General features: G+C 37.4%; 3 protein-coding genes across 3 annotated transcripts; all 3 read left to right on the top strand.

The window, feature by feature from the left end:
- The first annotated feature begins 2,136 nt into the window (after window positions 1-2,136).
- LOC114525958 (autophagy-related protein 13-like) lies at window positions 2,137-7,474 on the top strand. Its single transcript, XM_028547420.1, has 14 exons — window positions 2,137-2,356; window positions 3,067-3,147; window positions 3,301-3,423; window positions 3,572-3,618; window positions 3,861-4,001; window positions 4,156-4,196; window positions 4,353-4,452; window positions 4,898-5,014; window positions 5,412-5,603; window positions 5,775-5,868; window positions 6,024-6,140; window positions 6,309-6,398; window positions 6,510-6,635; window positions 6,941-7,474. The coding sequence occupies exons 1-14, from the start codon at window positions 2,276-2,278 to the stop codon at window positions 7,028-7,030; spliced, it is 1,440 nt and encodes a 479-aa protein (XP_028403221.1). The 5' UTR covers window positions 2,137-2,275; the 3' UTR covers window positions 7,031-7,474.
- Window positions 7,475-7,652: 178 nt separating this feature from the next.
- LOC114525895 (cysteine--tRNA ligase, cytoplasmic-like) lies at window positions 7,653-15,381 on the top strand. Its single transcript, XM_028547355.1, has 22 exons — window positions 7,653-7,994; window positions 8,827-8,915; window positions 9,129-9,225; window positions 9,928-10,026; window positions 10,121-10,186; window positions 10,363-10,431; window positions 10,792-10,842; window positions 10,981-11,070; window positions 11,243-11,331; window positions 11,646-11,871; window positions 12,036-12,076; window positions 12,263-12,350; window positions 12,481-12,588; window positions 12,962-13,087; window positions 13,249-13,346; window positions 13,493-13,533; window positions 13,676-13,824; window positions 13,912-14,143; window positions 14,455-14,525; window positions 14,756-14,815; window positions 14,969-15,052; window positions 15,256-15,381. The coding sequence occupies exons 1-22, from the start codon at window positions 7,773-7,775 to the stop codon at window positions 15,379-15,381; spliced, it is 2,322 nt and encodes a 773-aa protein (XP_028403156.1). The 5' UTR covers window positions 7,653-7,772.
- Window positions 15,382-16,085: 704 nt separating this feature from the next.
- LOC114525919 (mannan-binding lectin serine protease 1-like) lies at window positions 16,086-24,785 on the top strand. The gene is made up of 11 exons (XM_028547379.1): window positions 16,086-16,246; window positions 18,260-18,309; window positions 18,830-19,189; window positions 20,362-20,487; window positions 20,789-20,931; window positions 21,095-21,290; window positions 22,006-22,179; window positions 22,682-22,858; window positions 23,084-23,251; window positions 23,826-24,072; window positions 24,263-24,785. Exons 1-11 carry the CDS (start codon window positions 16,233-16,235, stop codon window positions 24,645-24,647), a joined length of 2,040 nt encoding a protein of 679 aa, XP_028403180.1. The 5' UTR covers window positions 16,086-16,232; the 3' UTR covers window positions 24,648-24,785.
- Window positions 24,786-25,526: the final 741 nt, after the last annotated feature.

Below are 25,526 nucleotides of genomic sequence, written 5' to 3'. Positions count from 1 at the left end.
CAAATAACCGCGGTCATATAGATGTTATCAATACATGAAAAATATTTTATTGCCGTGTTTGAATTGAATGCTTTATGTGTCTCCGCGTGTTATATAGTTTAACTTTTACTATAACTAGTGACAGGTCCACCAATACGTAAAATCCTATTAAACTATACAATACACTGAGTACGCGGAATATAGCGGAAGACTTTCACAACAAGCCCTAGATGAGAGACTCTGGGAATCATGCACTGTACAGCCAGTCCTGAATTGTCTGCTCAAAAATAAATACAGCGATGCATGGCCATGGAGGCCCACATTAAAAACGTTGGCCATTTGGTTAGAATTTAATAGTTCTATACGATATAGTTCAGCATATAGTTGATCACATACAGAAGAATCGCGATCCATATCGATACAGTTAAAAAACGAGCCACTTAATTCATTGCTTCTGGTACCAAACAAGCAATATTTTTGTGCTGAATGCTCGTAAAAGTTCATGCTAGACCGTCATAAGTGGTCAGAACACAGAACTTACATTAAAACATTTATATACGCATGGTTTTGCAACAAATTTGAACTCCAAAGCGAACTTATTAAAGTAGCTAAACATGTTTTATTGAGAAAACAAAGTTCCGGCATTGTGTTGTTTACAAAATCTGTTAGAAAGTTGTTTTGCTTTTCTCCTTATCCAACACGTGGAAGTGAGAGTATTTGATCTTGAGCGGGTATTGTTCTCGTCTAATGTCAGAAAGCGTTGTGTAGTTGTTCTGCTGGTCAGAGCAGGTTATCTTTCACCTCTTTGTCCGACAGATTTTCACTCGCGGCAACGCCATTCGGCGGCTTTAGTCGAAGGCAGCCGCAACGCAACTTCCTATACGACTGACAAAAGAACAAATATATAATCTACAAAAAATACAAACTAAAGCAATTGACTTTTCTAAACAGTTTCTTTGTTTCATTTAACTGGTTTATGAAATAACTCGCTGAATGTTTGTGGAAGTTGACATGGCGGCATTAGTCGCGTTTGTCGTCTGTGTTTGCAATAATTTTGACCTCGTACAATGTGAAAAGTGGTTATGCATGGAGACTAACCGGTTAACGGCAAAATGTTAATGTATATTCATTATATGATAAAGTATGGCGGGTTGTCTGTTTTGGGTCAGATTGACTGATACACACCAAGTACAATTCAGTCTATCTTGGCCTTCAAGTTGTCAGAGAACCCCGGCTCACCTTTTTTCATTAAACGCGATAGAAAATAGATGATTCCGGTTGAGATGCATCATCATTTTATTATAGTGTATGAAAACAAATTCAGGTGTTCCAAACTATCATGTACTGTTAGAGTATTGGTTCGCCGCCCGTGATAGGTAAGGCTGGAAAAGTTTAAAGCATAAAAAATGGCGTACAATTTATATCAAACTTGCAAACAGAACCTCTGAATTTAAACTATATCCCAAAGGCTTTCAATAAAGCTATATAACGGTAAAATAATGATGAATAAAAACGTCGGCTTGCGAGGTTCGGAAGCAGTATTGAAAGAGGCCATCAATCAACTATTGATCAACCAGCGATAATTAATCAAGCTGATCAATTTAACTATTTGAGAGGGTCATGATTCATGAAGGGGTAAAATGGGAACTGGGATTGCACTCAGTATTTTCGGGCCGGAAAAATATACTATAAATTATATATATAAATAAATAATATTCTTTGGTGGCTAAGATTTTTATAACTTAGAGTGAGATTTCTTATAAAAGTCCAACGGGGACTGTGATTTTGCGAAAATTCGATGTGGGAAATTATATCCCCCCCTCTTCAGGGCCCTCAATCAGTTGGGTGATGACCTGCAATCAGTTGATGACCTGTTTTCATGTTATCCCAATCTCGTTCCCCGAGCCCGCGATTCCTCTGGCGAGAAAACGAAGGCTCTGGGATAATCCAAACCAGAAATGATTCTGATTGGTTGTTCACGCCGTTTTAATTTTGAAATACAAAAAACCGTTACTAATCGCAAGCCAGGATTTCTGGCTTCCGGTTTGGATTATCCCAGAGCCTTCGTTTTCTCGCCAGAGGAATCGCGGGCTCGGGGAACGAGATTGATGTTATCCACACTATTGTGGATCAACTTCTACGCGGTCAGAGCGACAGAGCCTGGGTTCTATATTATTATTTTGACAAGAAATTATGGCGAATTTCTTGAAGACAAAAAAAGTGAAACGAAAGTCGATAATCTGATCTATTTTACGGCGAAAATTGATCACAAGTGATCGTCCACAGGATTGCAGACATGGTAGATCAAACGTCTAGACAGCTAACGCCTCAAGAGGAAAAAGATTTGAACAAATTTCAGAAGTTCTTTTGTTACAAGGTATGGTGGCGTTCTCGTATGTGTATGATTACGTTTTAAATATTCTGCGATCTTGGACGTTTTGAGGCTATTTTGACGTTCTGGCATGAACCTTTTAAGAGTGTTCAGCACAAAAAGCATTGCTTTATATTCTGCAGTAACATAGTGTTAAATAGATTAAATAAATAAGTATATTTATTATTTAATACAATACGGTGCAAGTCTCAATTTATTATGATATCATTCATGATAATAATCGTTTGTGAAATTGTTTCCTGTTGAACAGAATATTCAAACAGAGGTTTGAGTAGATTTTAAGATGAAAGTCAGCTGTTTTTCACTGTCTGTGTCACTTTGATCAGCCATTCTGATCCCATACAGTACAGAGATCTTTTGCATTGGGTCAAAAAATATTCTAAGTACTGTCGTGTGGTCAAGTCATCTTGCACTGAATAAAGTAAAATACCAAAATAGGAGGGTTATTGGATACTAATAGGCTAACCGGAGGTCTTGGCAGGTTGGTTTTCAAACACATATGCAGTACTTTCCCTATAAGCAAGTGAAAATCGTCAGGAATTTGATATATGTAGTATTAAACCAGTAAAGTTAGTCAGTTATTGGTCAAAACTTTACCAACATTACCACTGCAACTAGTACCATCAACGCAACCACCATATTGCCAACTATTCACCACCTCCGTACCTCAAAATAATGATGTGTGTATTCCAAAGGTTGTTCAAGTTATCGTGCAATCTCGTCTGGGAGAGAGAATTTCGTCCACATCCAAACCAAATGCGATGGGATATGACTGGGTTAGTCACACAAAGTTTGTTGTAAATTATTTGTACATTGCATTTGTACATTCCCTATGATTTTATCCATAGACTGTCCTGGTAGGCTGTCTGAACTTATTACTGTACATGTCTAGATGTGTACTGTATTTCAACATCATTTGTACACCTTAGTTCAATTTAGCCATCAATGATTTTCAAGAAGTTCTGCAAGAGACCAAAAAGATCATGGAAAATAACAGATTGCCATCGAGGGATAATCCATTGTGCATTGAAATTTCACTTAAAACAAATGAGGTATTCTGCTATATATAAATCTGGTTTGTAAATTTTTCAAGTTTTGGGCATATCAAAAATGCATACTTTAGTGCAAATCTGACCTCTCACTTTTTACTGGAGTCATGAAATCTGTTTTTTCTATTAAAATTTTTTGTTCAATATTCAGGGTAGCACAATGGTTCTGGAGACTTGGAGACTGGGGATGGATGAAAAGTGAGTACACTCCAGTGCAATATATTACAATTGCATATAAAGTTCAGTTGCTATTGAGATAAATAAAAGATAAACATTTGAGATAAACTATAAAATAAATGGTTTATTCATCTCAATGTTAGTTGCGCATATATATCACACCTTTTTTACCCTAATAAAACAACCTACAACCCAACCTTATATACTGTAATCATGATATGAAACTTTCAAACAATCATACTGTATTGATGTTATTTCCACAGGCGAGAAAACAGCAGCAAGATTACTTACACAGTTTACAACAGAATGGGAATTTTACTCAAATCTTTGATTGCCGTGACCAGAGTTACACCTGCATACAAGATTGCCAAAAACCAAGGTCATGATTACATTCTGTGCTATAGGTAAGTGATTTCAACTGTGTGTTATGTACAATGGATTGATAAAAATGAGTTCAGTTATTCGCAAAACGTTTTAATTTTAGGCAATTCATATACTCCATTTTATGGCTGTGTGCTTTTTTAGGTCATTTATAAACTTTCTTGGCGTTTTTTGTAGGATATATTTTGGTCAGGTTCGTGTCTCTGAGTTCGGAGAAAGTGAGTATATACTTGTCTGGAAAAACTTTTATTCATATTTTCTTAAAGCATGTTCGAGAATTTCTTGCAATATTATTATAGATGACTATAAACATTGCTTAATAAATCGAGGTCTGTGTTGACAAGATGAAACAATGTTGTGTAAACGTCTTTCAGATTATCACGTGATTCCTGTTGGTAGTATTGGGACGCCGCGTGGTGGACTGGCGCTGTCGGTTGCTCATAGAACGAAGTTGGCATTACCTCAGGGCAATAGGTAATTAATGCTCGAAGTCACTATACTCGCATCAACTCTCATCACTGTGTATCAACTCGTCTCATCAACTAGCATCAACTCTCATCAGCTCTCATCAACTAGCATCATCTCTCATCAACTAGCATCAGCTCTCATCAACTAGCATCATCTCTCATCAACTAGCATCAGCTCTCATCAACTAGCATCATCTCTCATCAACTAGCATCATCTCTCATCAACTAGCATCATCTCTCATCAACTAGCATCATCTCTGATCAACTAGCATCAACTCTCATCAACTCTCATCATATATGTCATCAACTCATTCATCAACTCTCATCAAGTTTCACCAACTGAGATCCTTGTTTCACGAAGGATCGAAGTATATAGTCCAGGCCAGAAGTGTTAGCTTCATCTTTTTTCAAGGAAGTGCATAGGACAGTTAACGTCTTTTCGTTTGTTTCAGCCAAGCGTCAGCCCGGCTAGGATCAACCGTCTCACCAAGCGGTGATGTCACTGCTCAGCTTGGCAATATCACTGACTCAGGAATGCAATATCCCGTCGCAATGACGTCAGAATTCAGGTAAAATGTTGTCACGTATTGAAATACATAATAGAGAGATTTAGCATGAAGACGTGAACGTCAAAAACGACGTGAAAATGGCGAGTAAATGGCGTGGCATGTTCATATTTGGGCGCATCACGCCATTTATTCGCCATTTTCACGTTGTCTTTGACGTTCACGTCCTCATGCTAAATCACCCTAATACAATCTTAACGCTTCAGTTTACACTTGCAATTTTTGGCGCCATATTCCTCTTTTGATAGATGTAAACGAGCGGATAAGTTACGAATGCTCAAATTAGGGCAGTTACACATCAAATGAATCTATTACTATAAGCTCTTTCACATCTATCAAAAGACACTTCAGAGAACAACATGAATTTCGTTCAGGATTTGAACTCGTTTCTTTTCTGCAGGCATCATATTGTCGAGGAAATTGCGAGTGCCGTGGCGGACACTGATCTCTCAAATAGTAGTCTATCCCCCCGGACCTTCAACACAGCGCCGTCCATAGCAATAGAACCTGCTTCCCCCATCGAAACAACACCATCGAATCACACCGAGCATGTCTCCGAAAGAAGCTCTTCTGCCCCTCAAGAATTTAAAAGGTATTTTGCCGGATAAATCGAAAAAAGGTTTTCGAAGTGTAGCTTAAGGGATAGAGTTGGATAGAGGAGGACTGCGTGGGGTAAGCATTCGTCAATGGTTCGGAAAGCTCCGTTCAATCCTCGTCACTTCTGTCCTTTACAGAAGTTCTTACTTGGTTACTTTTCGTTTAGCCGAAGGAATCGGACATTTTCCGAGACAGCAAATGGCAACGATGACTGTGGTACCCACGGGGCTTTTGTATCCCAGGGAGGGACAAAAAGCTCGGTAGGTCAAAGGCAATAATATGCCGAGAAATACTAGCGCTAGTTTTCAAATAAAATTCCATTTTTTTCTTGAAAAAACTTGAACATCTCATAAAATATACCGATGTTTTTTTCTGCACAGAAATCATTAAATATTTATCATCATTTTCATTTTAGGCAGGAATCACTCCGTTGTCATCAACCCCGCCATTTGCCAGTCTTTTGCTGAATAAACCCATCAGTTCGTCCATCGGTAGAGAAACTTCAACCGCCTCGAATCAGAAAACTCCTGAGGTAAATATGTTGTAATCCTATTACCCGATTGTAAAAGGATTTGCAGGCGATAACAGGTTGTTGTGGATAAACGGGGTTTGTTGGGGATAAGACGATATTGATTAGGGATTATTAGGATTCGAAAGGTCGTATGTCGCCTTGTATTTAGGAACCCTATTTGTATCGTAGGGGCATAAAAATGGATCGATGAAAAGTATGAAAAATAACTCAAATACAAATTCAAGCGCAGTTGAAGATGACTTCATCATGGTGGAATTGGTAAATTTCGTATTTTCTTGTTCAAATTGTTTTTTCGACCAGACCGTAAAAAAGTTTGTGGGTCGTCTTACAAAAACAAGTACAAACAAAGAACATGTTGTATTCTTTCAGAAAGCGGCGTTCGCTCCAGAGACGTCCTCGACAGATCTCACTCAATTCTACCGCGATTGTCAGAATGCTCCGCCATTGCAATTGTTTGATCTTCCTGCGCATGCGCAACCGCTGAGCACTGTCATGGTGAGTGAAATATTACGCAACTTTCAGAATTTGTAATTGTTACCTTTTTTAACTAAATTGGCACTTTTCCTCGTTCTACTGTTAATAAAAGTAAACATTGAAAATTAAAAACATTCAATTTAACTTAATCATCCATCCATTCATCCCGAAAAAGTACTATTTTGGGAATATACCAATTTGGTGTCCGATATCTCACAGTAAAGCATAACAACTCTTAAAAAGTTTATTGACATTTACGAAACTTCGGTGTTTTTTTGCGAGAAAAATTGGTTTCATATAAACTTCAACAAGAGATTTCTTTTCAGGACACCATGAGTGATGAACTGGACGTTTTCGAACAGAATATGAAGAATTTTGACGAATTTGTTGAACAGTTGGAAAGCAAGAAAGGTTAATTCCCATTTAACTTGGCCCTAACTGGTTCATTGCCTGTTTCCCGTTTAAAAAGCTGAGCAAAATGTGTTGTGAACAACGTCATGAAGAGCTGGAATAGGACGAATGATGTAATGGACAAATAGGAAAGGTGATCTACCTTGCATGTACGATTTTAGCTTTCCTTTCACTGTTAAAAAAGTTTGAAAAATTTTAGGAGTGTGGATTTGGCAGAAAGTAAGTCGATTAGAATACAAAAAGTATATTTAGAAGAGTTTATTTTAAGGCATACGTGATACATGATAGTATTTAACGTGTCATAAACAGGTAAATGAAATGGATCATGGTTTTGTGAGATAGAATCATCACGATCAAAAATGATCGATCACTGTGTGTATATATGAAAAAATCTATATTTTAGTGTAAATAAAAACACAATGAATTGTTAAACCGAGTAATCTCTACAAAATACATCGTCTTAAAAAGAATCATTTGTTTACAGTCTAAAATTCCTTCGCAAAAACCTCCACAACCGCCACAGGCACTCCTTTGTTTTCTTACGAAAATACGCGCGCGGCGCGACTTTAATATCGCGATTTTTTTTCACTCGCGAAATTAAAGTCGCGCCATATTAAACTCAGTGAATCTGATGTGTGATGTGTACTTTAGACTATATATAAAAAGATCTGAATCTTTTTTCTTTTCAGTATAAATCCTTTTTAAATTTTACTTTGCATTCCTGTCCACTCCAAATGCCTAGCGCTTATGCTTGAGAAATCGTGGCTTTTGTTGGTTGGATATCGCACATTTTTTCAGCAAAACACGTACAGAGTGAGAGACCGAAACTCAATATTTGCTCGTTTAAAGGGATTTGTTACATCAGCCAGATTTTGTTGTGTCGGTGTAAAAGATATGAAGAAGAGAAGCTGGAAGCAGCCCGATGGAAACAGTGAACTCCAAATACACAACAGTTTAACAAAGGAAAAGGTACACAAGAATACACGTGAATGCTTTATAGCAGGGCACCAAATTTCAATGTAAAATTTGAAAATGATCTTCGTTCTTCAGTGAACTCCGTGGATTCTACACTCGCGAGAAATATTTCGCTTCTTTTAAAAGCTCTGTAATCAAGCTTTGTTGAAGTGTGTTGATCCTAGTATTATCCATTATAGCTGAAGCAATTACATTGTTTTCGCGTATTGTATATGTGCATGGTCTAGGGTGGTCCATCGATTAATGTGTTTGATTCAATATGCATTGTTCGATCACCACAGTTGGAAACCTCAATTAGCAAGATAATTATACAACCCTGCTTTTTTACTGCCAAATATTTTTCCAGACTGGACAGAAAGTTGGGTTTCAGTATGGCAGGCGTATTATTTCAGGCTTGAGTAAATATACAGAGTTTCTAGAAAAAGTTAATATTCATCTGCAGTGAAGTGCAAGGTTTTGATTACATGTTAAAGACAAAATTTGTACTTTTGCATGCTAATTACTGGTTCTGTATTCTGGACCACTTCTGATAACTATAGATCTTGATATTTTCATTGTTTTAACTTGGAAACAGTTGAATTTTAAGTGAATAAATGGCTTACTTAGGAATTTGCATGCAAAGTTATAAATACTTCAGCATATATACAATTTCATAAGTCTTCTGCAAGGCTTGTAATTGGAAATGTTGGGAAAGTTTAGCAACAAGATTGCGATCATTGATGCTTATATCTAGTCAAACTAGGCAGAATATGAGGGGTGCTGTTGGTGAATGCTATTCGTAGTAACCATTCAAGGCAGTCTCGCAACAAGTTCCTTACTTTTGCAGAATGATTTTATCCCAGAGAAAGGCCGCCTAGTAAAATGGTATTGTTGTGGTCCAACGGTATATGATGCGTCACACATGGGACATGCAAGGTATTGTAATTGTGTTTATTTCCTAAATTCTATATATTCATGTACCTATCCTTAATGTTATATTTATGTGTCTAACTCTGACTTGCTATCATATATATTGTTCTAACATGCACATTTTTTGGGTTCTTGTCTACTTTAAATCGAAGAGCATTAGGTAAATACTAGTTAGAAGATAAGCAGGCTTCTTTAGGAATTTTTATTCCATTTTTACAGGGCTTATATTTCATTTGATATATTGAGAAGGGTCTTTCAAGATTATTTCAAATATGATGTATTTTATGTGATGAATATTACTGATATAGATGATAAGGTAATTATTAAAATGGTGCTGCAACTGAGCTGTCTAATATTAGAGTTGATGTTTATCAAAATGCATGCGCAATATATCTAAATCCTCGCAGACTGGCATTTCTCTAATATATCATACAAGTGAAACCAGAAAATCGTAATTTAAATGAACACCATGTTTATTTATTTAATGCAGAGCTTTTGGTCTGTTGACCCAGGTCTAGTTTAGATGCTTCAATTTCAGGTTAACAGATTGAAGGCGTTTTGCATACCCATACATACGTGCATGATGTTCTTGAAAAATCATTATTTAAAGCTTGAATCAAATGAGGATATAACCCCATTCCAAGTTTTCTTGCTGTGACTTCCGTTGGTAAAAGGATAGACAAGCCCATGCAAGTCAATGCATGTAGACCTTTAAACGAGATACAAGCTAGCACAAGAAAAGCTTGCAATGGACGTTTGCCCTCGTTTGAGCTGGACTTAAGTTACATATAAATTCACCTTGCAAAATATTACATTTTTTCAAGGTTAAAATATTGTAGAAAAGTGTAATCCTGATTTTATTAAAGTATGCATTCATTTCAAGCTGTTTTTAAATGAAGTTTCATTACTTTGTAGATTATTAAACCTATATCTTTAGTCATATCCAGATATAATTTAATGGCTTGCTGTTACCCTTGCATTCAATATTTGCTTAATGATTATTATTTCAACTTGAAAGATTATTTTCAGAGCCAGAAGGAATTATTTAATGAAAGAATATAAGACAAAAAATCATTCTATTGGACAAATATTATCAGATATTGATAAATCTATGCAGGTGGGTGCTAATTAAAATATATGACAGTTTATTTGTGCTCTATTAATCTGTATATTTGACCTAATTATAGCTGAGTTTATCAAATCTTTTATAGAAATATGGGGAAAAACTTGTTGCAACTACAGATATAGACAAAAGAAATATGATGGAAAAGATTATTGTAAGTTACAACTATGATACAGTTTTTTAAACCTAAATAAAAGAGTTGCATGATGTCTTAATTCAACCTTCCTCAGAATTTTTTTATTTGAGAGTTTGTTTTTAAGAGTTGCTATGCCCCGTGTATTATTAAGTCGGTGATCTTAATGCAATAAATCTTTGCTTTGGATATTTTAGAGAGATGTTGATGAGATTAAAAAAGTTTTAATAGCCAATGACCTCTCCAGTGGAAATAATCTGGCAAATGTAAGTAGTCGGTTTAAGAATTTTCTGAGTTCAATAAACTGATACATCACACCTTAGTTGTGACTGGAATGTCGGTAGTACAATTGTGCACCCCAGATCCATGTATATGTGCTGGAATGTTATTAAAATGATGTACGTCAATTGTATGACAGACCCATGTACATATACTGGAGTGACATGGTACAAAAAGGGGACACAGATCCATTTATATTTCATGGATTGTTGCTAGAATAAAGGGAATAAAGTAACACAGATCTGTTTACATATTATGGAGTGATGCTAGAAATGTGTATTTTAGGTATTTTTAAATGTGAAAGTATTTTTCAGTAAACTGGGCAAATTTTCATGTGTTAATTATAGGAAATTTTGGACAAGGCATTTGATCCATTCTCAGCTTGGTTGGATAAACAGGTTTCTAGTTTTGTTCTTGAAAAAGCCATTTGTGGTCTATTTATGACTGCATCCATCAACAGTTGTATTATTGTAATATTTTTTGAAAGCATTGCCATACAGTAATATGTATTTCTGTTCCATATTATCTTCATATAGTTTGGCTCAGGCATAACAGATCATCAAATATTTGCAGAACTCCCCCGACACTGGGAAAACGAGTTTCACAAAGATATGGAAGCTCTAAACGTAAGATGTGTCACCATGTGCACCTATTTAGTGTCACCATATTGTACGCAAGCTGTGCCAATTAATAATCTGCAGAGAATCAAGTTTTGCATGAACTGTATTCATGTGTAAAGTATCATTTAATCTATGTATTTGTCGAGGCATTCAGAATGATATAACCCGCATTGTTTAGATACTTCCTGCAGATTGCCTCACGAGAGTTAGTCAATATGTTCCTGAAATCGTTACGTATATACAACGGATTATAGATAATGGTTATGGGTGAGTTGATTGTGACCGTTCTGGTGAACTGTTTATGAACTGGATGCACTCAATAGTCGGAGATAAACATGCCCATACCCCCCTGAAGCCAAAATAGTTACCCCAAATTTTTAGCTGAAATACTTGAGCCTAAACATCGGGCTGTGAGTATATCGATTATTTTTGTAATTTTTAAGTATTTATCCTTTATCTAGAGGCATGAAAGCTCTATAACCATTAGCTCCAGTTTCATATACAGTGCAACACCCTGTGACATTAGTTGATACTTTGGGACACTGGGTTGTATTAAGTAAAAGTGTACCTTGATGTTCCAGGTATGAAGCCGGGGGTTCGGTATATTTCGACACTGTGAAATTCGCCTCGAGTGATCAGCACGAGTATGCTCGGCTGGTGCCGGAAGCTGTCGGAGATTTGGACGCGCTTGCCGAAGGCGAGGGGGAACTAAGTCAGAATGATTTCGGAAAGAAATCTAATCGAGATTTTGCTCTGTGGAAAGCTAGCAAACCAGGGGAACCGGAATGGCCTTCACCCTGGGGGAAGGTGAGTTGGGGGGGGTTGAGGAAGAGGGTTGGTACGACTCCCGGAGGAAGAAGTGGGGCTCAGGCTCCTAAGAGGCAGATGAAGTTAGGGTCTGCCTTTCGTAAGGATGATTTGAGATTTAATATTAGAGTAAAAATTTGGTATTTTCATTCTTTCTGTGTTAGGGTCGTCCTGGTTGGCATATAGAATGCTCTGTTATGGCAAGGTAAGATAGTGTATGCTGGTGATTTTTATCGTCTGGGGTGAGGTAGGGGTCTGTGACTCTGTGACTGCTAACAATGGCACTATAAATGTTAAAATTAGGACCATCCAACCCCGAGACTAGATAGCTTGAAATCTAAATAGATGCATGGCTTGAAATCAACTATATTTTGAATTTATTTTCTTTTAGCGATGTTCTGGATTGTCCTATAGACATTCACACCGGAGGAGTTGACTTGAAATTCCCTCATCACGATAATGAACTCGCTCAAGCCGAGGTAATTATAGCAATTTTTTGGCTTTTCGAGTAAAATGCCTGCATTTTATTCGCGGTGGGAATATAGCTTTTGAAATCTTGTTTTTGATTACATTGTTTTGCGAATGAAATGGATTTTATCGTGTTTGTAGGCTCATTACAAATGCGACCAATGGATCAATTATTTTCTTCACGCTGGCCACCTGACTATCGAGGGATGCAAGATGTCAAAATCTTTGAAAAACTTTGTTACTATTAAGGTGGGTGTGATGAGCTAACTCTTAGGCCAATGAACTAACTTTTTCTGATGGACAAGTTATTACATTTTAGGGGCTGTTTACATGAGCCCGGTTACCCGAGATTCAACGAAGCGTGAGAGGACTTTGAGGTATTGAAATAAGTCTTTATGACACCAAACAAGCACATGCTATTGTTGTGGTGATTATACGACTGCCAGGATCATGTTATCTGCTCATTTCAATACCTCAAAATCATCTCACGCTTCGTTGAATCTCGGGTAACCGGGCTCATGTAAACAGCCTCTTAAAATGTACATTCAGGCTTTATGGAATAATTGGCGTCTTTTGAGTATCTGCAACTGAAGATGGCCATGCGTGTCCTCTTTTTCTGTAGGATGCACTTGCTAAGAATTCTGGCCGCCAAATACGTTTGGCTTTTCTTCTCCATTCGTGGTATTCGACTTTGGACTATAGTGAAAACGTCTTAAAGGAGGCCGTTCAAGTTGAAAAAACATTCAATGTATGTAACCAAATCTCCAGTCAATATATTTCCTTATTTGTGCTAACATTTTTCAAACTCTACCTGGTTAAATATCGCCATAGTTTTGGACAAAAGATTCACGAACAAACGTGCTTTATATTATCTAAACTATTTTGTAATTTTTGGGTTCTTTCAACCAGGATTTCTTCCTTGCTGTGAAAGACATTCTTCGTAAACCCGAGGTAGTGTCTGCCACTCGTCATAATTATCATGGCGCTGAAAAGGATCTTGAGAGAAGGTGAAATATATTCTACCATTTCATTTTATAACACAATCGCAAAAATGACGCAAAACTGGTCAGGATATGAATTTTTTATGTTTAATACATCCGTCTATCGGCATTCAACAAGGGTTGTGTGGTGAAGTATTTTGTATTTTTTGCAGTTTTCATGAGAAAAAATGCGACGTTCATTCAGCGTTGTGTGGTGAGTTAAAATTTGCTGTTGTTGGTATTTCGGTTTTGTCTTTGAAATAACTCCTGTGCGATTGTTACTTCATTTAATTATCTTTTTAATGAAACAGACAATTAATTCCCCAGAGGGTTCAGACATTTCATTTTGTTTTTAGATTCAATCGACACTCCAACAGCTCTCGCTCAAATGCAGTCTCTTGTGAAACTGACAAATATTTACATCGCTTCAAAGAAACAGGCGAACGAGTCCCCGAATCACCAATTGTTGGAAAATATCGCCAAATATATAACAGACATGCTTCGAGTGAGTAATTTGGTTCGGCTCTGTCTTAAAGCGAACCGAATATAGGGAGAAATTTACAAGTGTTTTCATTATTTTTTTGCCCGACAGGTTTTTGGCGCGAACGAGGGCTCCCAGGCGATTGGTTTCCAGACCTCTGGTTCCTCGACCGAGGCAAACCGCGAGGACATCGCTCTGCCGTATGTGCAGCTCCTGGCGGACTTCCGCGAGCAGGTCCGAAATATCGCGAGGCAGGAAAAAGTTGGGGAAATATTGAAGCTGTGCGACCGATTAAGAGACGAAGATTTGCCGAACCTTGGCGTTAAACTCGAAGATCAAGAAGGTAAAAATATCAGATAGCTTTAACGGCTTCGTTTTCACCACAGTAAAAGCATAAAATATTTGTCAATTTAAATTAATCTGAGGGTTTATGTCATCTTCTGAACATACAAACCGTTTCAGTTTCACAGTTAATTACGATCAAAATATTTCATTCTTTCCTCAATGTTTTAATCACCGCAAGGCCAACATTGGTACTATAAGTTTCAATAAACTACAAGCCAAAGTATATAAGTTGTTCGTGCATTTTCTCACATTGTAATGATGGTTTTATGTCCTATAACGATAAGTTTAATTGTGAATTTTACACTTCAGAAAGCCAGTCATCGGTGATAAAGTTTGTCGACGCTGAAACTTTAAGAAAAGAGCGGCAACAGCAGTTGGAGGTAGTGTAAACAATTCCTGAAGCCTGGTAACGAACATTCACGGGAGTTTAGGAAGATTGGACACCACTCTGCATTGTTGCGAGGTCTCTTAGCTTGGCTTAGAAGAGAGTTCAATCTTTTCCTCGCATACTTTAAATTCAGACGAGTGGAACCCGAGCATGGCTAGAAAATGCAGTATGCATCAGTTGATAATCAGGTTTGATTCGTATATTTTCTTATTCATTTCACAGGAGATTGAAAGAAAAAAACGGGAGAAAGAGGAAATCAAAAGGCGACAGGAAGAAGAGAAGGTTCCTTTGTATTTTTTGAATCAGTTTTGAGAATTTAAATCCCAAGAAATAAAAGAATTGTGTGGGTTATCGGACACCATGCAGAGATCAACTGAGTTGCTGTGTTTTTAAATGTGTTATCCGAACAGTGACGAAAGTTTTTGTTTTTTCCAGGCCGCCAAGTTGGCCAAGGCGCAGTTACCACCGTCAGAAATGTTCAAACACGAAACTGATAAATATTCAGCCTTCGATGCACAGGTAACCGGAGTTGTTTGTTCAATATTTTTAAGAATCGTGTTTCCATTTGTTAACCCGATAAGGAAAATTGAATCTGTGTTTCCACTTGTTAACCTGACAAGAAAAATTGAATCTGTGTTTCCACTTGTGAAACTTATAAGGAGAATTAAATCTGTGTTTCCATTTCTTAGCTAGAAATTCAATTTGTGTTTCCATTTCTTTAGGGCATTCCCACCCACGATGTCACAGGAGAACCAATCAGCGCTAAGCAAGTAAAGAAATTAAAAAAGCTTTATCAACAGCAGGAGAAACTTTATAATGACCTAGGGCCTGGAGCTAATAAACAATAATAATATCTAAATTGTCTGTCGTATTCGTTTTCTTCAGTTTCCGAATTCACCATTAGGGGGGAGGGGTTGGGGATGAAAATAGTAAGGTTGACATCAGAAGGGTTTCGAATAGTATGTTTCAGCGCTTGTTTTGACGGTGCTTGCGCTGTCCAGGAGTTAATTTAATGACACGAATCTGCACACATCTGCTGTCAAGCTCGAAGCTGGACCCTTGGAATCGTTTTACATTGAATGTATATAAATACAAAGAAATACTGAAGTCTACTACACCTAAACCGGCATCACATGATAAAAAAATTGAAATTTATGTTTAATTCTACAAGTTTTATACCTTTTGCGTCAGTCTGGCGGTTGCAAATTGTAATCCGAATTCCGTAATGTGTTTTAGCAGAGCTTAATAAATACCGTATACCAAGAAAAAAAATGTTCACAAAATCTGTGTTTCAACAATTAGAATTCAAAAAATTCTTTCACATCAAAGAGAGGCATGAACGAAATCAAGTGGCCATTCTTTTGTTTTCAAGAAGGGGAAAAAGCAAAATCCAGACGTGCATTTTACCTTGGAGAGTGAAACTTGTGTTCCTATAAATGAATATAAATGTCTTCGAGTTGGTTTTAATATATTTCCGTCTGCGCGCGAAATAAGATCGTAATGCGTACAGCTTGTGTAACTTAATATCATATCAATGCGTTCGCTTCATTCATCGCGTCGAACTGAGAAAAGTCTTTAACAGAATTTACAGAAATACTTTGAAAGCCTGTCATAAAAAGCTCGTCAGCTTCTGTTCAATTCTGCTGTCGCATTTTACTATCGCAACTCACACAGCGGTGCGTGATATTCCCGGGACGACATGAGACGAAATCTGTAAGTTTAATTTAAACACTACTCTGTTTACTGTCATTCCATACTTGTCTAATTCATACACATGTACATTTCATAGATAACTTCGCGTAATATTTATAACAGACTGATTCGAGTTCATTTCGTGATATACTTATTTGTGTTTTGACTGCGCGCTTCCCCGAATAATCGTTCATCATCAATTTACCCGAATGAAGTCATTCAAATGCGCAGATGTTGCTATCTCGGCTCTGAACTTCGCTTTAATGAATTTGCTCAGCTATTTATAGCGAAATTTAAGTAGTGCTTTATAAAAACTTTCACATTGAAAAGCTCTGTTTAACCGCTTCAGTTTAACCCCTTTTAACTTGGAATATTGACAACAGACAAGTTCGTAATTGCTTGTTGAATTTGTTCCCATATTTTGTTTTATAAACATCCCCACGGGGAGAAAAGCTTTGGTCAGGTCATAGTTAATTATTGTCAGGTCAAAATCGCTAAAATCCAAAACGATGAACGTTTTTCGGTACATTCGACCATGGTCGACTATGCCGTTTTCTTGTATATTCGACCATGGTCGAGTATGCTGTTTTCCGCTATATTCGACCATGGTCGAGTATACCGTTTTCCGACCATATTCGACCATGGTCGAGTATACCGTTTTCCGACCATATTCGACCATGGTCGAGTTTACCGTTTTCCGACCATATTCGACCATGGTCGAGTATACCGTTTTCCGACCATATTCGACCATGGTCGAGTACACCGTTTTCCGACCATATTCGACCATGGTCGAGTTTACCGTTTTCCGACCATATTCGACCATGGTCGAGTATACCGTTTTCCGACCACATTCGACCATGGTCGAGTACACCGTTTTCCGACCATATTCGACCATGGTCCAGTATACCGTTTTCCGACCATATTCGACCATGGTCGAGTACACCGTTTTCCGACCATATTCGACCATGGTGGAGTACACCGTTTTCCGGTCATATTTGATACTTACAAGTTGCAACTTTATATAGATGTTGTAAAAGAGCACCAAACATGCTTGAAACTTTACATAGCACCAGAATTAGACCATTTAACCAGCGTGGTTATCCATATCAAAATATTTGACATCATAACCAAAGCATGATTATATCGTTTTTAAAATGTTTGTATTTGAGCACGAAACATGCTGGAAACTTTACATAGGACAAGCATTTGACTATTAAAACAGCGTGGTTATCCATATCAAAATATTTGACATCATAACCAAAGCATGGTTATATTGTTTAATGTTTGTATATGAGCACGAAACATGCTGGAAACTTTACATATAGGACAAGCATTTGACTATTAAAACAGCGTGGTTATCCGCATCAAAATATTTGACATCATAACCAAAGCATGCATGGTTATATTGTTTAATGATGGTATATGAGCGCCAAATATGCTGGAAACTTTACATAGGACAAGCATTTGACTATTAAAACAGCGTGGTTATCCATATCAAAATATTTGACATCATAACCAAAGCATGGTTATATTGTTTAATGTTTGTATATGAGCGCCAAACATGCTGGAAACTTTACATTGGACAAGCATTTGACTATTAAAACAGCGTGGTTATCCACATCAAAATATTTTACATCATAACCAAAGCATGGTTATATTGTTTAATGTTTGTATATTAGCGCCAAACATGCTGGAAACTTTACATTGGACAAGCATTTGACTATTAAAACAGCGTGGTTATCCACATCAAAATATTTGACATCATAACCAAAGCATGGTTATATATTTTAATGTTTGTATATGAGCTCCAAACGTGCTGGAGACTTTTCAAAGCATCTATTATTTCCCAATAATCCTTAACTTGAGAGTCATTTGCGGCCATTTCAGAGGCCTATGGCTATGTATATTTCAAAATTTTCCCGGACTCTCCTAGCAGGCGCGCGGTTCCGAGCCCAAGCAATACGAAAAACGCTCCGCGGTCCCTGATTACTATTTTATTTTCTCATCTCTTTAAAACTTTTCCCATTCATTTAGACTATTCGCTGCGCTGCTGTTTTACTGCACATTGCTGAACCCTTCTTCAGGTATATCTTCTCAGAATCTCCAGACTTTCGTTCCACTCGTTGAAGACACGATCAAAGTAGAAATTAGAAAAAACTAGACGTCCTTCAGAAGTCAAACTTTTCATGTGCTGAATCGAATGTAAATGAACTTAAAGACCTTTTCTCATTAACAATAGGTTCGGCACATGAAAAGTTGGACGTCTGAAACAGGTTTAACTAGTTACTATGGGGCTGCTTACATTATCCGGCTTAGCTGAAATTTAACAAATCGTGAGATGATTTTGAGGTATTGAAATGAGTTTTTTATGAAACCAAACAAGCGCATGCTATTGTTAGGATGACTGCACGACTACCAGGATCATGTTATATACTCATTTCAATACCTCAGAATCATGTCATGCTTCGTTGAATCTCGTTGGAAGGTTGCGTTTGAAACACGCTCCATATCTCCCTGAGAACCCGCATTTCTAAAAACTTATACTTTCCTATAATATCCGATTCTTGGAAATCATCAACCATCTTCGTATCTTCTTCACTATAGCATTCCGCTGTGGGAAAATTCTCTCCGGTTTATATGGCAAGTTCCACCCCCCTGGATTTCCAGAAAACTATTACGATTTCCTGCAATGTACGTGGAGCATTACGGTCGGGGAAGGTTTTCATGTGAAACTGATGTTCACTGTTTTTGACGTGGAATATTATCCTAACTGTTCCTATGACTACCTGAGGGTTGTCGAGAAAGGCCGAGTTCTGGGCAAATACTGTGGCTCAGCGAAAAAGGGCCATTCCGAAGCCATATCGCAGTTGGAATCTAAGGGAAATAGCATAAAAGTCATGTTCCATTCAGATTACTCCAACGAGAAGAAATTTCGGGGCTTTGAAGCACATTACAGAGCTGTAGGTAGGCTTGAAAATAGTGAATGATCTTTAACAGCTGAACGAAGGTCTATTCAAGCGATCCAGTTTTCTCAGATCAAACTCGCTTCTGATGGATGTCTTATAGTCTGTTGACTTGCAAAGTATATGGGCTGCAAATCAACTAAAACCAATGCAATACTGCTTTATCAATAACAAACTATATTCCATACATCAGAAGTGAATTGAACGGATGAAATTTGTTCGTGTGAAGAAACACGTTAAGAATTTTAACTTCGGAAGGGAACACGATTTGTGTTAACAATTGATTAATATTTGACGTTCAGTCAACATCTTCAGCCGGTATATGCAATGAATTTGCATGTAAAAGCCGTAGTTTTTCACTGACCATTAATTAGACTGTATGGTTGAGTAAAATCTATTGTTCTCGCTCTGTTCAATTTTGCATAAACATAAAAAATGTATTAAGGACCTTAGTCAGCCTACCTTGATCAAACTCGTTTAAATCTCGTGGTAAATCGAGTCTCCAATCACCTTTTTACTGACGAATCTTTAAGCTAAACTTAAGGTTATCAGATTTTACAATACCACCTTTGACTAAAACGTGTAATATATTTGGTAGTACGAAGCACTTCGAATTCCTGAAGGTGGAAATTTACTGAGTAAAATGGGATTTTCATCAGACCATGCGGTTGAGCCTTTATTGATCTTAACAACAGAGTAACAGTGTACATTTATAGCTAACAGCTTGATCCTTATTTGTTCGAAGAAAGTAAGTCTAGAAACTTAATATTGCTGTGATATCTACTAGAGATGACCGTTGAAGATCCGTTTAGACGAATTTAGGCGAAGACCGAAAAGTTTGACTATTCAGACAAACACCGCAGATATAGTTCTTCCTGACGAATAACTGTCTGTTATCATTATATAGACTTTGCTTTACTATGAAGTATTTTCAGATAAATTATCGGACTCTAGTATAAGTTTGGCATTATTTTGGCTATACCATGGCTATGATATCCTTGAAATTTTGCATGTTGAATTAATAAATTCGTAGCAACAGCATTCATGTGTATATTTATTATACGCAGTGCTTTCAGTGTAACGTTTCAAGTAAATATAATAGATAAACGCGGTCTTCCTACAAATTGATGCTTTAAACACATGATAACATGGCCATTATATCTGTTATTTTAGATGTGAACGAATGTGCTGTTAATAATGGTGGTTGCGATCAAATATGTCACAATTATCTTGGTGGATATTATTGTTCGTGTCGCCTGAATTATCGCCTCAAGAAGAACAAGAAAAGTTGTGAATATGGTAGGTTAAAGTGATTGGAAATACGTATAACTGCAGTAGCATCCGTCTAGAATCCATGAGATATGAACGACAACAATTTTTAACCCCAGTTTAGACACTATTAAGGTGTCTGTAATAGCAATTGCATTCTTGCATAGTTTAATCCGTGGATTTTAAGAATTTGTAACGAAAATACAACGTGCATAACTTTGTGTTATAATCATAATGGTGGTTTACATTTGCTAGTGTTTTCCTTTAGGATCCCTTAGTTTGTTCTTTGGTGTTTCCAATATCATCTTTTAGTTTTCATCTTCTAATTTAGTCAAATGCAAGAATGTTCATTTGCGACGATTACACGGAACGATAAGCAGTCCTGAATTCCCAAACAACTACCCCAGTTATTCAAACTGTACCTGGACAATCACTGTACCACGTGGCTATCGTATTGTACTGCAGTTTATTGAGGTGAGTTTGGACTTTGGACCGATTCGTACCGAGGATTATTCTGAGGTGAAATGACAGCTAGATGTACAATGCTATACTGAATGTGCAGCGATAAATAAGATTTGTGTAGTCATGCATAAGAGATTTTCTGCAGTGATAAATTTATCATTTATTTTTTACTCAGTTCGAAATTGAAACACATCCAGACGTGATCTGTCCTTATGATCATCTCAGCATCACAGCCGGGGGAAACTCTGGTCGCTTATGCGGTAAAATTCCTCCGAAAAACATCACTTCGACCTCCAATTTTATGACCGTTAGATTTGTTACGGACGCCTCGAAGAATTTGCAAGGATTCCTTGCCCAATTTCACACCGAAGGTAAGGTTTTTTCCATTTGTAAATATCTGTGTTAGTGATAGAAGTACAATTATAGAATACCAGGCCAATAGTCCATTATGTTAAAGATCTGTTAGAGGATCGATTTTAGAGTATAGAACTGCCCTTTTCTTTAAAAATAGTGTTTATTCTTGTTCTCTGGAAGTCTAATTCACGGATTAAGTAACATAAAACAAGGTACATTTATCTAGAAGACTATATGACATTCACTGTTAAGATGTGGGTTGGCCAGGTATTCTATAATTGCTCCATGAAAAGAATGAATGATCAATAAATGATCGATGAATGATCGATGAATGATCAATAAACATAAGTTTAACACTCAAATTTGAATAATTTTTACCCTGTCGCAGGTTTTACGATCATGAAAAGATTTTGCATCCGTAAATATTTGGATTCAAATCATTCAATTGCAAAAATGTAAAGCAATTTCAGTTTGAACCTAATCTTTCTCTGCATCTCAAAGAAATTTTGATTAATGTAATCGATTTTAGCCCTTGAAAATTGTTCTGCTAAGATCCAAGAACCCTGCCATCTCCCGAGAGTAAAAAACTAGGGATTTTGATATTCTAACCTAACTATATACAACCATCATTTTACCAAATGAATTGTTCGTAGAATGGAGATGTTTTTTTTAACAGAACAAAGAATCATTCTGATATATTTCATATTTTTACAATTGTATTGATATTTGCAGGGGTGAAATGTCCAGAATTAAAGAGTCCATTGAACGGTGCAATGAATGCTTCCGGTTTTTCATTCAAAGATGAGATCTTCTTCCAGTGTTATCCTGGTTACATCATGAATGGCGTGGCCAGGATTTGGTGCAGAAGCTCTGGAGAATGGACTATGGAACCACCTGTTTGTGAACGTAAGTCACGAGACGTTACTTCAAATTGTTTAACTCGTAATTTTCAAATTTGAAACCTGACTTCCCAAAAGGTTTCATTCGTGGATAAGGAAGAGACTATTGGTGAAGAAGACTATTCTAAAATGCTTATTTTTGACCGGTCGTTCGTTCGACAATGCTCGCCCTTTCGGAGAAAAAATATAATATTTTTGACAGAAATGCTGAGGAAAGTCTGTCAAAAGGTGGCTAAATCGCACTTAATTGATACCACAAGTCAAATCTTTTTATAGCACGTCTTTTTATACTGACAAAATCGCAGTTATAGTCGAACTCATCCGGTTTTGAAAATCAAATGAACAACAAGCCAAAGCAAGGCACTACCATGTCTCACAATTTGAGAAAATAGACTTTGAGAACTGCATTGTTGTTCTAAGAATTATCGCAAAAAATCCACAATTTCAAACGTTAGGCTTCGGTAAGATATTCGATTATCTTGTTTAAATATTGCGATCCTTTTTTCCAGCGATTTCTTGCGGGCATCCTGGCATTCCGATACGGGGCAGAGTTCGTATCGGCGGTCTGACCTTCGGAGAATCAGTCTGGTTCGAATGTAATGATTTCTATGAAATTTACGGGATGGATGAATTGACGTGTGAAGATGATGGATTCTGGTCGGATAGTCTGCCCGAGTGTGTACCAGGTATGGTCACATTTAGCCACCTCTGAATAATCCTAACCGCGAAGAATTTTCAAAGATCTCTAAAAATTTTATTTCCCTCATCTTACGACAATTTGCAAAACGTTTAGTATTTTGCTAAATTTAGTTTTCTCTTTCCGTTTTGTACCGAATGAGTTTCAAAATGAAAACTGAAAGTTTGACAACTAAAAGTTTTCACTGACTCTGTTCCCTCACTTTTATTTACAGTTTGTGGTAATTCTAGTTTTGCCAACGAATATCGTCAGGGTTGCCGTGGTAACATTGTTGGCGGGAACGATGCCGTCCCAGGTTCCTACCCCTGGCACGCATTGTTGAAACTGGATGGTCGTGGAGTGTGCGGTGCCTCGCTTCTTAACGAATTTTGGCTGATCACAGGTAAGTAGCGAGGTTATGGCGAAGGTCGTTTATACAGTTATATGGCACCTACGACCTGGTTATAAAGAATTCAGAGGCCATTGATACAGGTATATGCTACACACGGGCGGGTTTAGGTCTTTGCTTGATCCTATTGACATCCTAACAGGAACAACTTGAGAATTTTGATTTTCTTGTACGTTTGCATGGTGACAATCGATAAGTAATTTAGCTTGTAGGTACCAGTAGCGTCGCCAGCTTGATAAGTGGGGGGGACTTATTCATATATTCGTGTTTTATATTATTCATTTCTTTTCAAATTGATTGTTTTATCGGTCTGTCAACATGAATATATGAATATGTCCACCCCACTTATCGATGCTGGCGACGCCACTAGTAGGTACACCACGTAAGTATTTAATACTGCAAAGCTTTCGGTCCGTTAAAATGTAAATTTTATTTCAAGTAATTGCACCGATGATTGCACAGTTTGACTGAGTTCACTTTTAGTTAGGGTTAATGAGTCACTCGTGAGAACGCGTCCTATTTATTTCTTATAAATGTTACAATTATTTATTTTCTCATTTCATGTCAGCGGCCCACTGTGTGGTTAACAAGAAACGTCAAGTAGTTCGACCACGAAGATTCACAGTCGTTCTTGGTCTGCACAACAGATCTCAGGAGAACGAGACTCAAGTTAAAGAGATGCACATTGGTCAGATATTCGAGCATAGGGATTATAATCCAACCACCTTCCAGGCTGATCTTGCCTTACTACGACTGACCCACCCAGTTATTATGAGTGACTTTGTTAAACCAATATGTCTCCCAGATACCGACAGGTAAGTGAGATTATTCAATAACAAAAATTGTCTAGGCGATCATTTGATCAATGGAATTAAATTAAATATGCGCGCAACAATTAAAATATATTTAAAAAATTAAGTTAATTAAGAACATAAAGAACAGCTCGATACTTGAAACCGTCATCAGTATGCATTACATGACGTACATTACTTCTGTATTTTACAGTAGTGACGATGTCATCAGGCCGGGTGCTCGCGGTGTTGTGGCGGGTTGGGGCCGAGCATCAAGCACCAAGCTCTTTCCTAACATCCTCCAAGAGGTTTGTCTTCCCGTCGTCGAGACATCGGCGTGTCGTCGTGCGTTCGCCGCGGAAGGATATCCCGTAACAGCAGATATGTTCTGCGCAGGGCCTGCAGACGGGGGGAAGGACGTGTGTAAGGGTGATTCCGGGGGTGGGTACGTGTTTCAAGACCCAGGGGACGAAAGGTGGTTTCTAGGTGGGTTAGTGTCGTGGGGGAGTAGTGAGGGATGTGCGCTGCCTAATAAGTACGGCGTGTATTTGAACGTGAAAGATTACATGGACTGGGTAGAAGATCGAATATACCGATGAAGTTCGCGCAAGATTTTCTCACGAGGACACAAAAATTTCAACCATAATAGAATATTATCGTATTTCGCAGTTAATGTAGTTTGTGAATAGAGAATTTTTACAAAGTTTTCAGCGAGGATTTCAACTTGGTTTTAGTCCAAGCAGACAAAATATACGCATATATTTTTATGGCGTTTTACACCCTCAGACATTTATTAGTTTTGAAAAGGATTTATTTGTTCAAGTGAATCTGAGATATCTTTTTTTAATATCTCTTTATCGCAATGGGACCAAATCGCTTCGCGTCTTTACAGTGGAAGATACCACCTTAGAATGAATTCATCCAGATTTAGTCACGTGTATAGAGTTCCATAAATAGATGCTGATCTCTCTATTACTGAATATATGAGCTCAATCATGTTATCTAATGGCGCACTGATCTCATGAAACACTGGATATGGCAACTATAGCTGTAAAAACCAAGAAAATGAATTAATAAACTTCCGCTTCATTCACATTCTGCTTGAAACAATAGCTTTGAAGAAATGTCTAATGTTCTTCTAAGTCTAAGAAATTCGACGGATTCCTGGACGGAATTTTAAATGTGATGGTCCAATATACAAAACACGCAGTTTCACTTTCATACGATACTAGACTGACGAGGCGGCAAGGTCGATTAAAGTGACTTGGAAAGGTAATACAACTGCCATTTACACTGTGATGTGCCCAGTCAGGTACAGTTTTATTACTGTTTTTATTCTACAAAATCTACTATTAAAAGTCTGAACGTGATTAGGCGAACACTCGTAAGAACAATTACAGCAACTGACAAACAGAACCTCAACTATATAATAACAGCATAAGCACAATTTGTAGAAGACTCAAACGGCTAAATTAAAG

The sequence above is a fragment of the Dendronephthya gigantea genome, unplaced genomic scaffold (genome assembly GCF_004324835.1).
Source record: "Dendronephthya gigantea isolate DGI-Jeju-01 unplaced genomic scaffold, DenGig_1.0 000036F, whole genome shotgun sequence".
In the NCBI taxonomy this organism is placed as follows: Eukaryota; Metazoa; Cnidaria; class Anthozoa; order Malacalcyonacea; family Nephtheidae; genus Dendronephthya; species Dendronephthya gigantea.
The sequence above is the reverse complement of the archived record's forward strand: the minus strand, read 5'-3'. Positions and strand labels throughout refer to the sequence as shown.

Coding starts and splice junctions, on each gene's coding strand:
- LOC114525919 (XM_028547379.1), top strand. Junction 20,932..21,094: donor TTGTACTGCAGTTTATTGAG/GTGAGTTTGGAC, acceptor TTTTTTACTCAG/TTCGAAATTGAAACACATCC. Junction 21,291..22,005: donor TGCCCAATTTCACACCGAAG/GTAAGGTTTTTT, acceptor TGATATTTGCAG/GGGTGAAATGTCCAGAATTA.
- LOC114525895 (XM_028547355.1), top strand. CDS start 7,773: ATGCTTGAGAAATCGTGGCTTTTGTTGGTTGGATATCGCACATTTTTT. Junction 10,027..10,120: donor ATATTGATAAATCTATGCAG/GTGGGTGCTAAT, acceptor AATCTTTTATAG/AAATATGGGGAAAAACTTGT. Junction 11,872..12,035: donor GGCCTTCACCCTGGGGGAAG/GTGAGTTGGGGG, acceptor TTTCTGTGTTAG/GGTCGTCCTGGTTGGCATAT.
- LOC114525958 (XM_028547420.1), top strand. CDS start 2,276: ATGGTAGATCAAACGTCTAGACAGCTAACGCCTCAAGAGGAAAAAGAT. Junction 3,619..3,860: donor AGACTGGGGATGGATGAAAA/GTGAGTACACTC, acceptor TTATTTCCACAG/GCGAGAAAACAGCAGCAAGA. Junction 4,453..4,897: donor GCATTACCTCAGGGCAATAG/GTAATTAATGCT, acceptor CGTTTGTTTCAG/CCAAGCGTCAGCCCGGCTAG.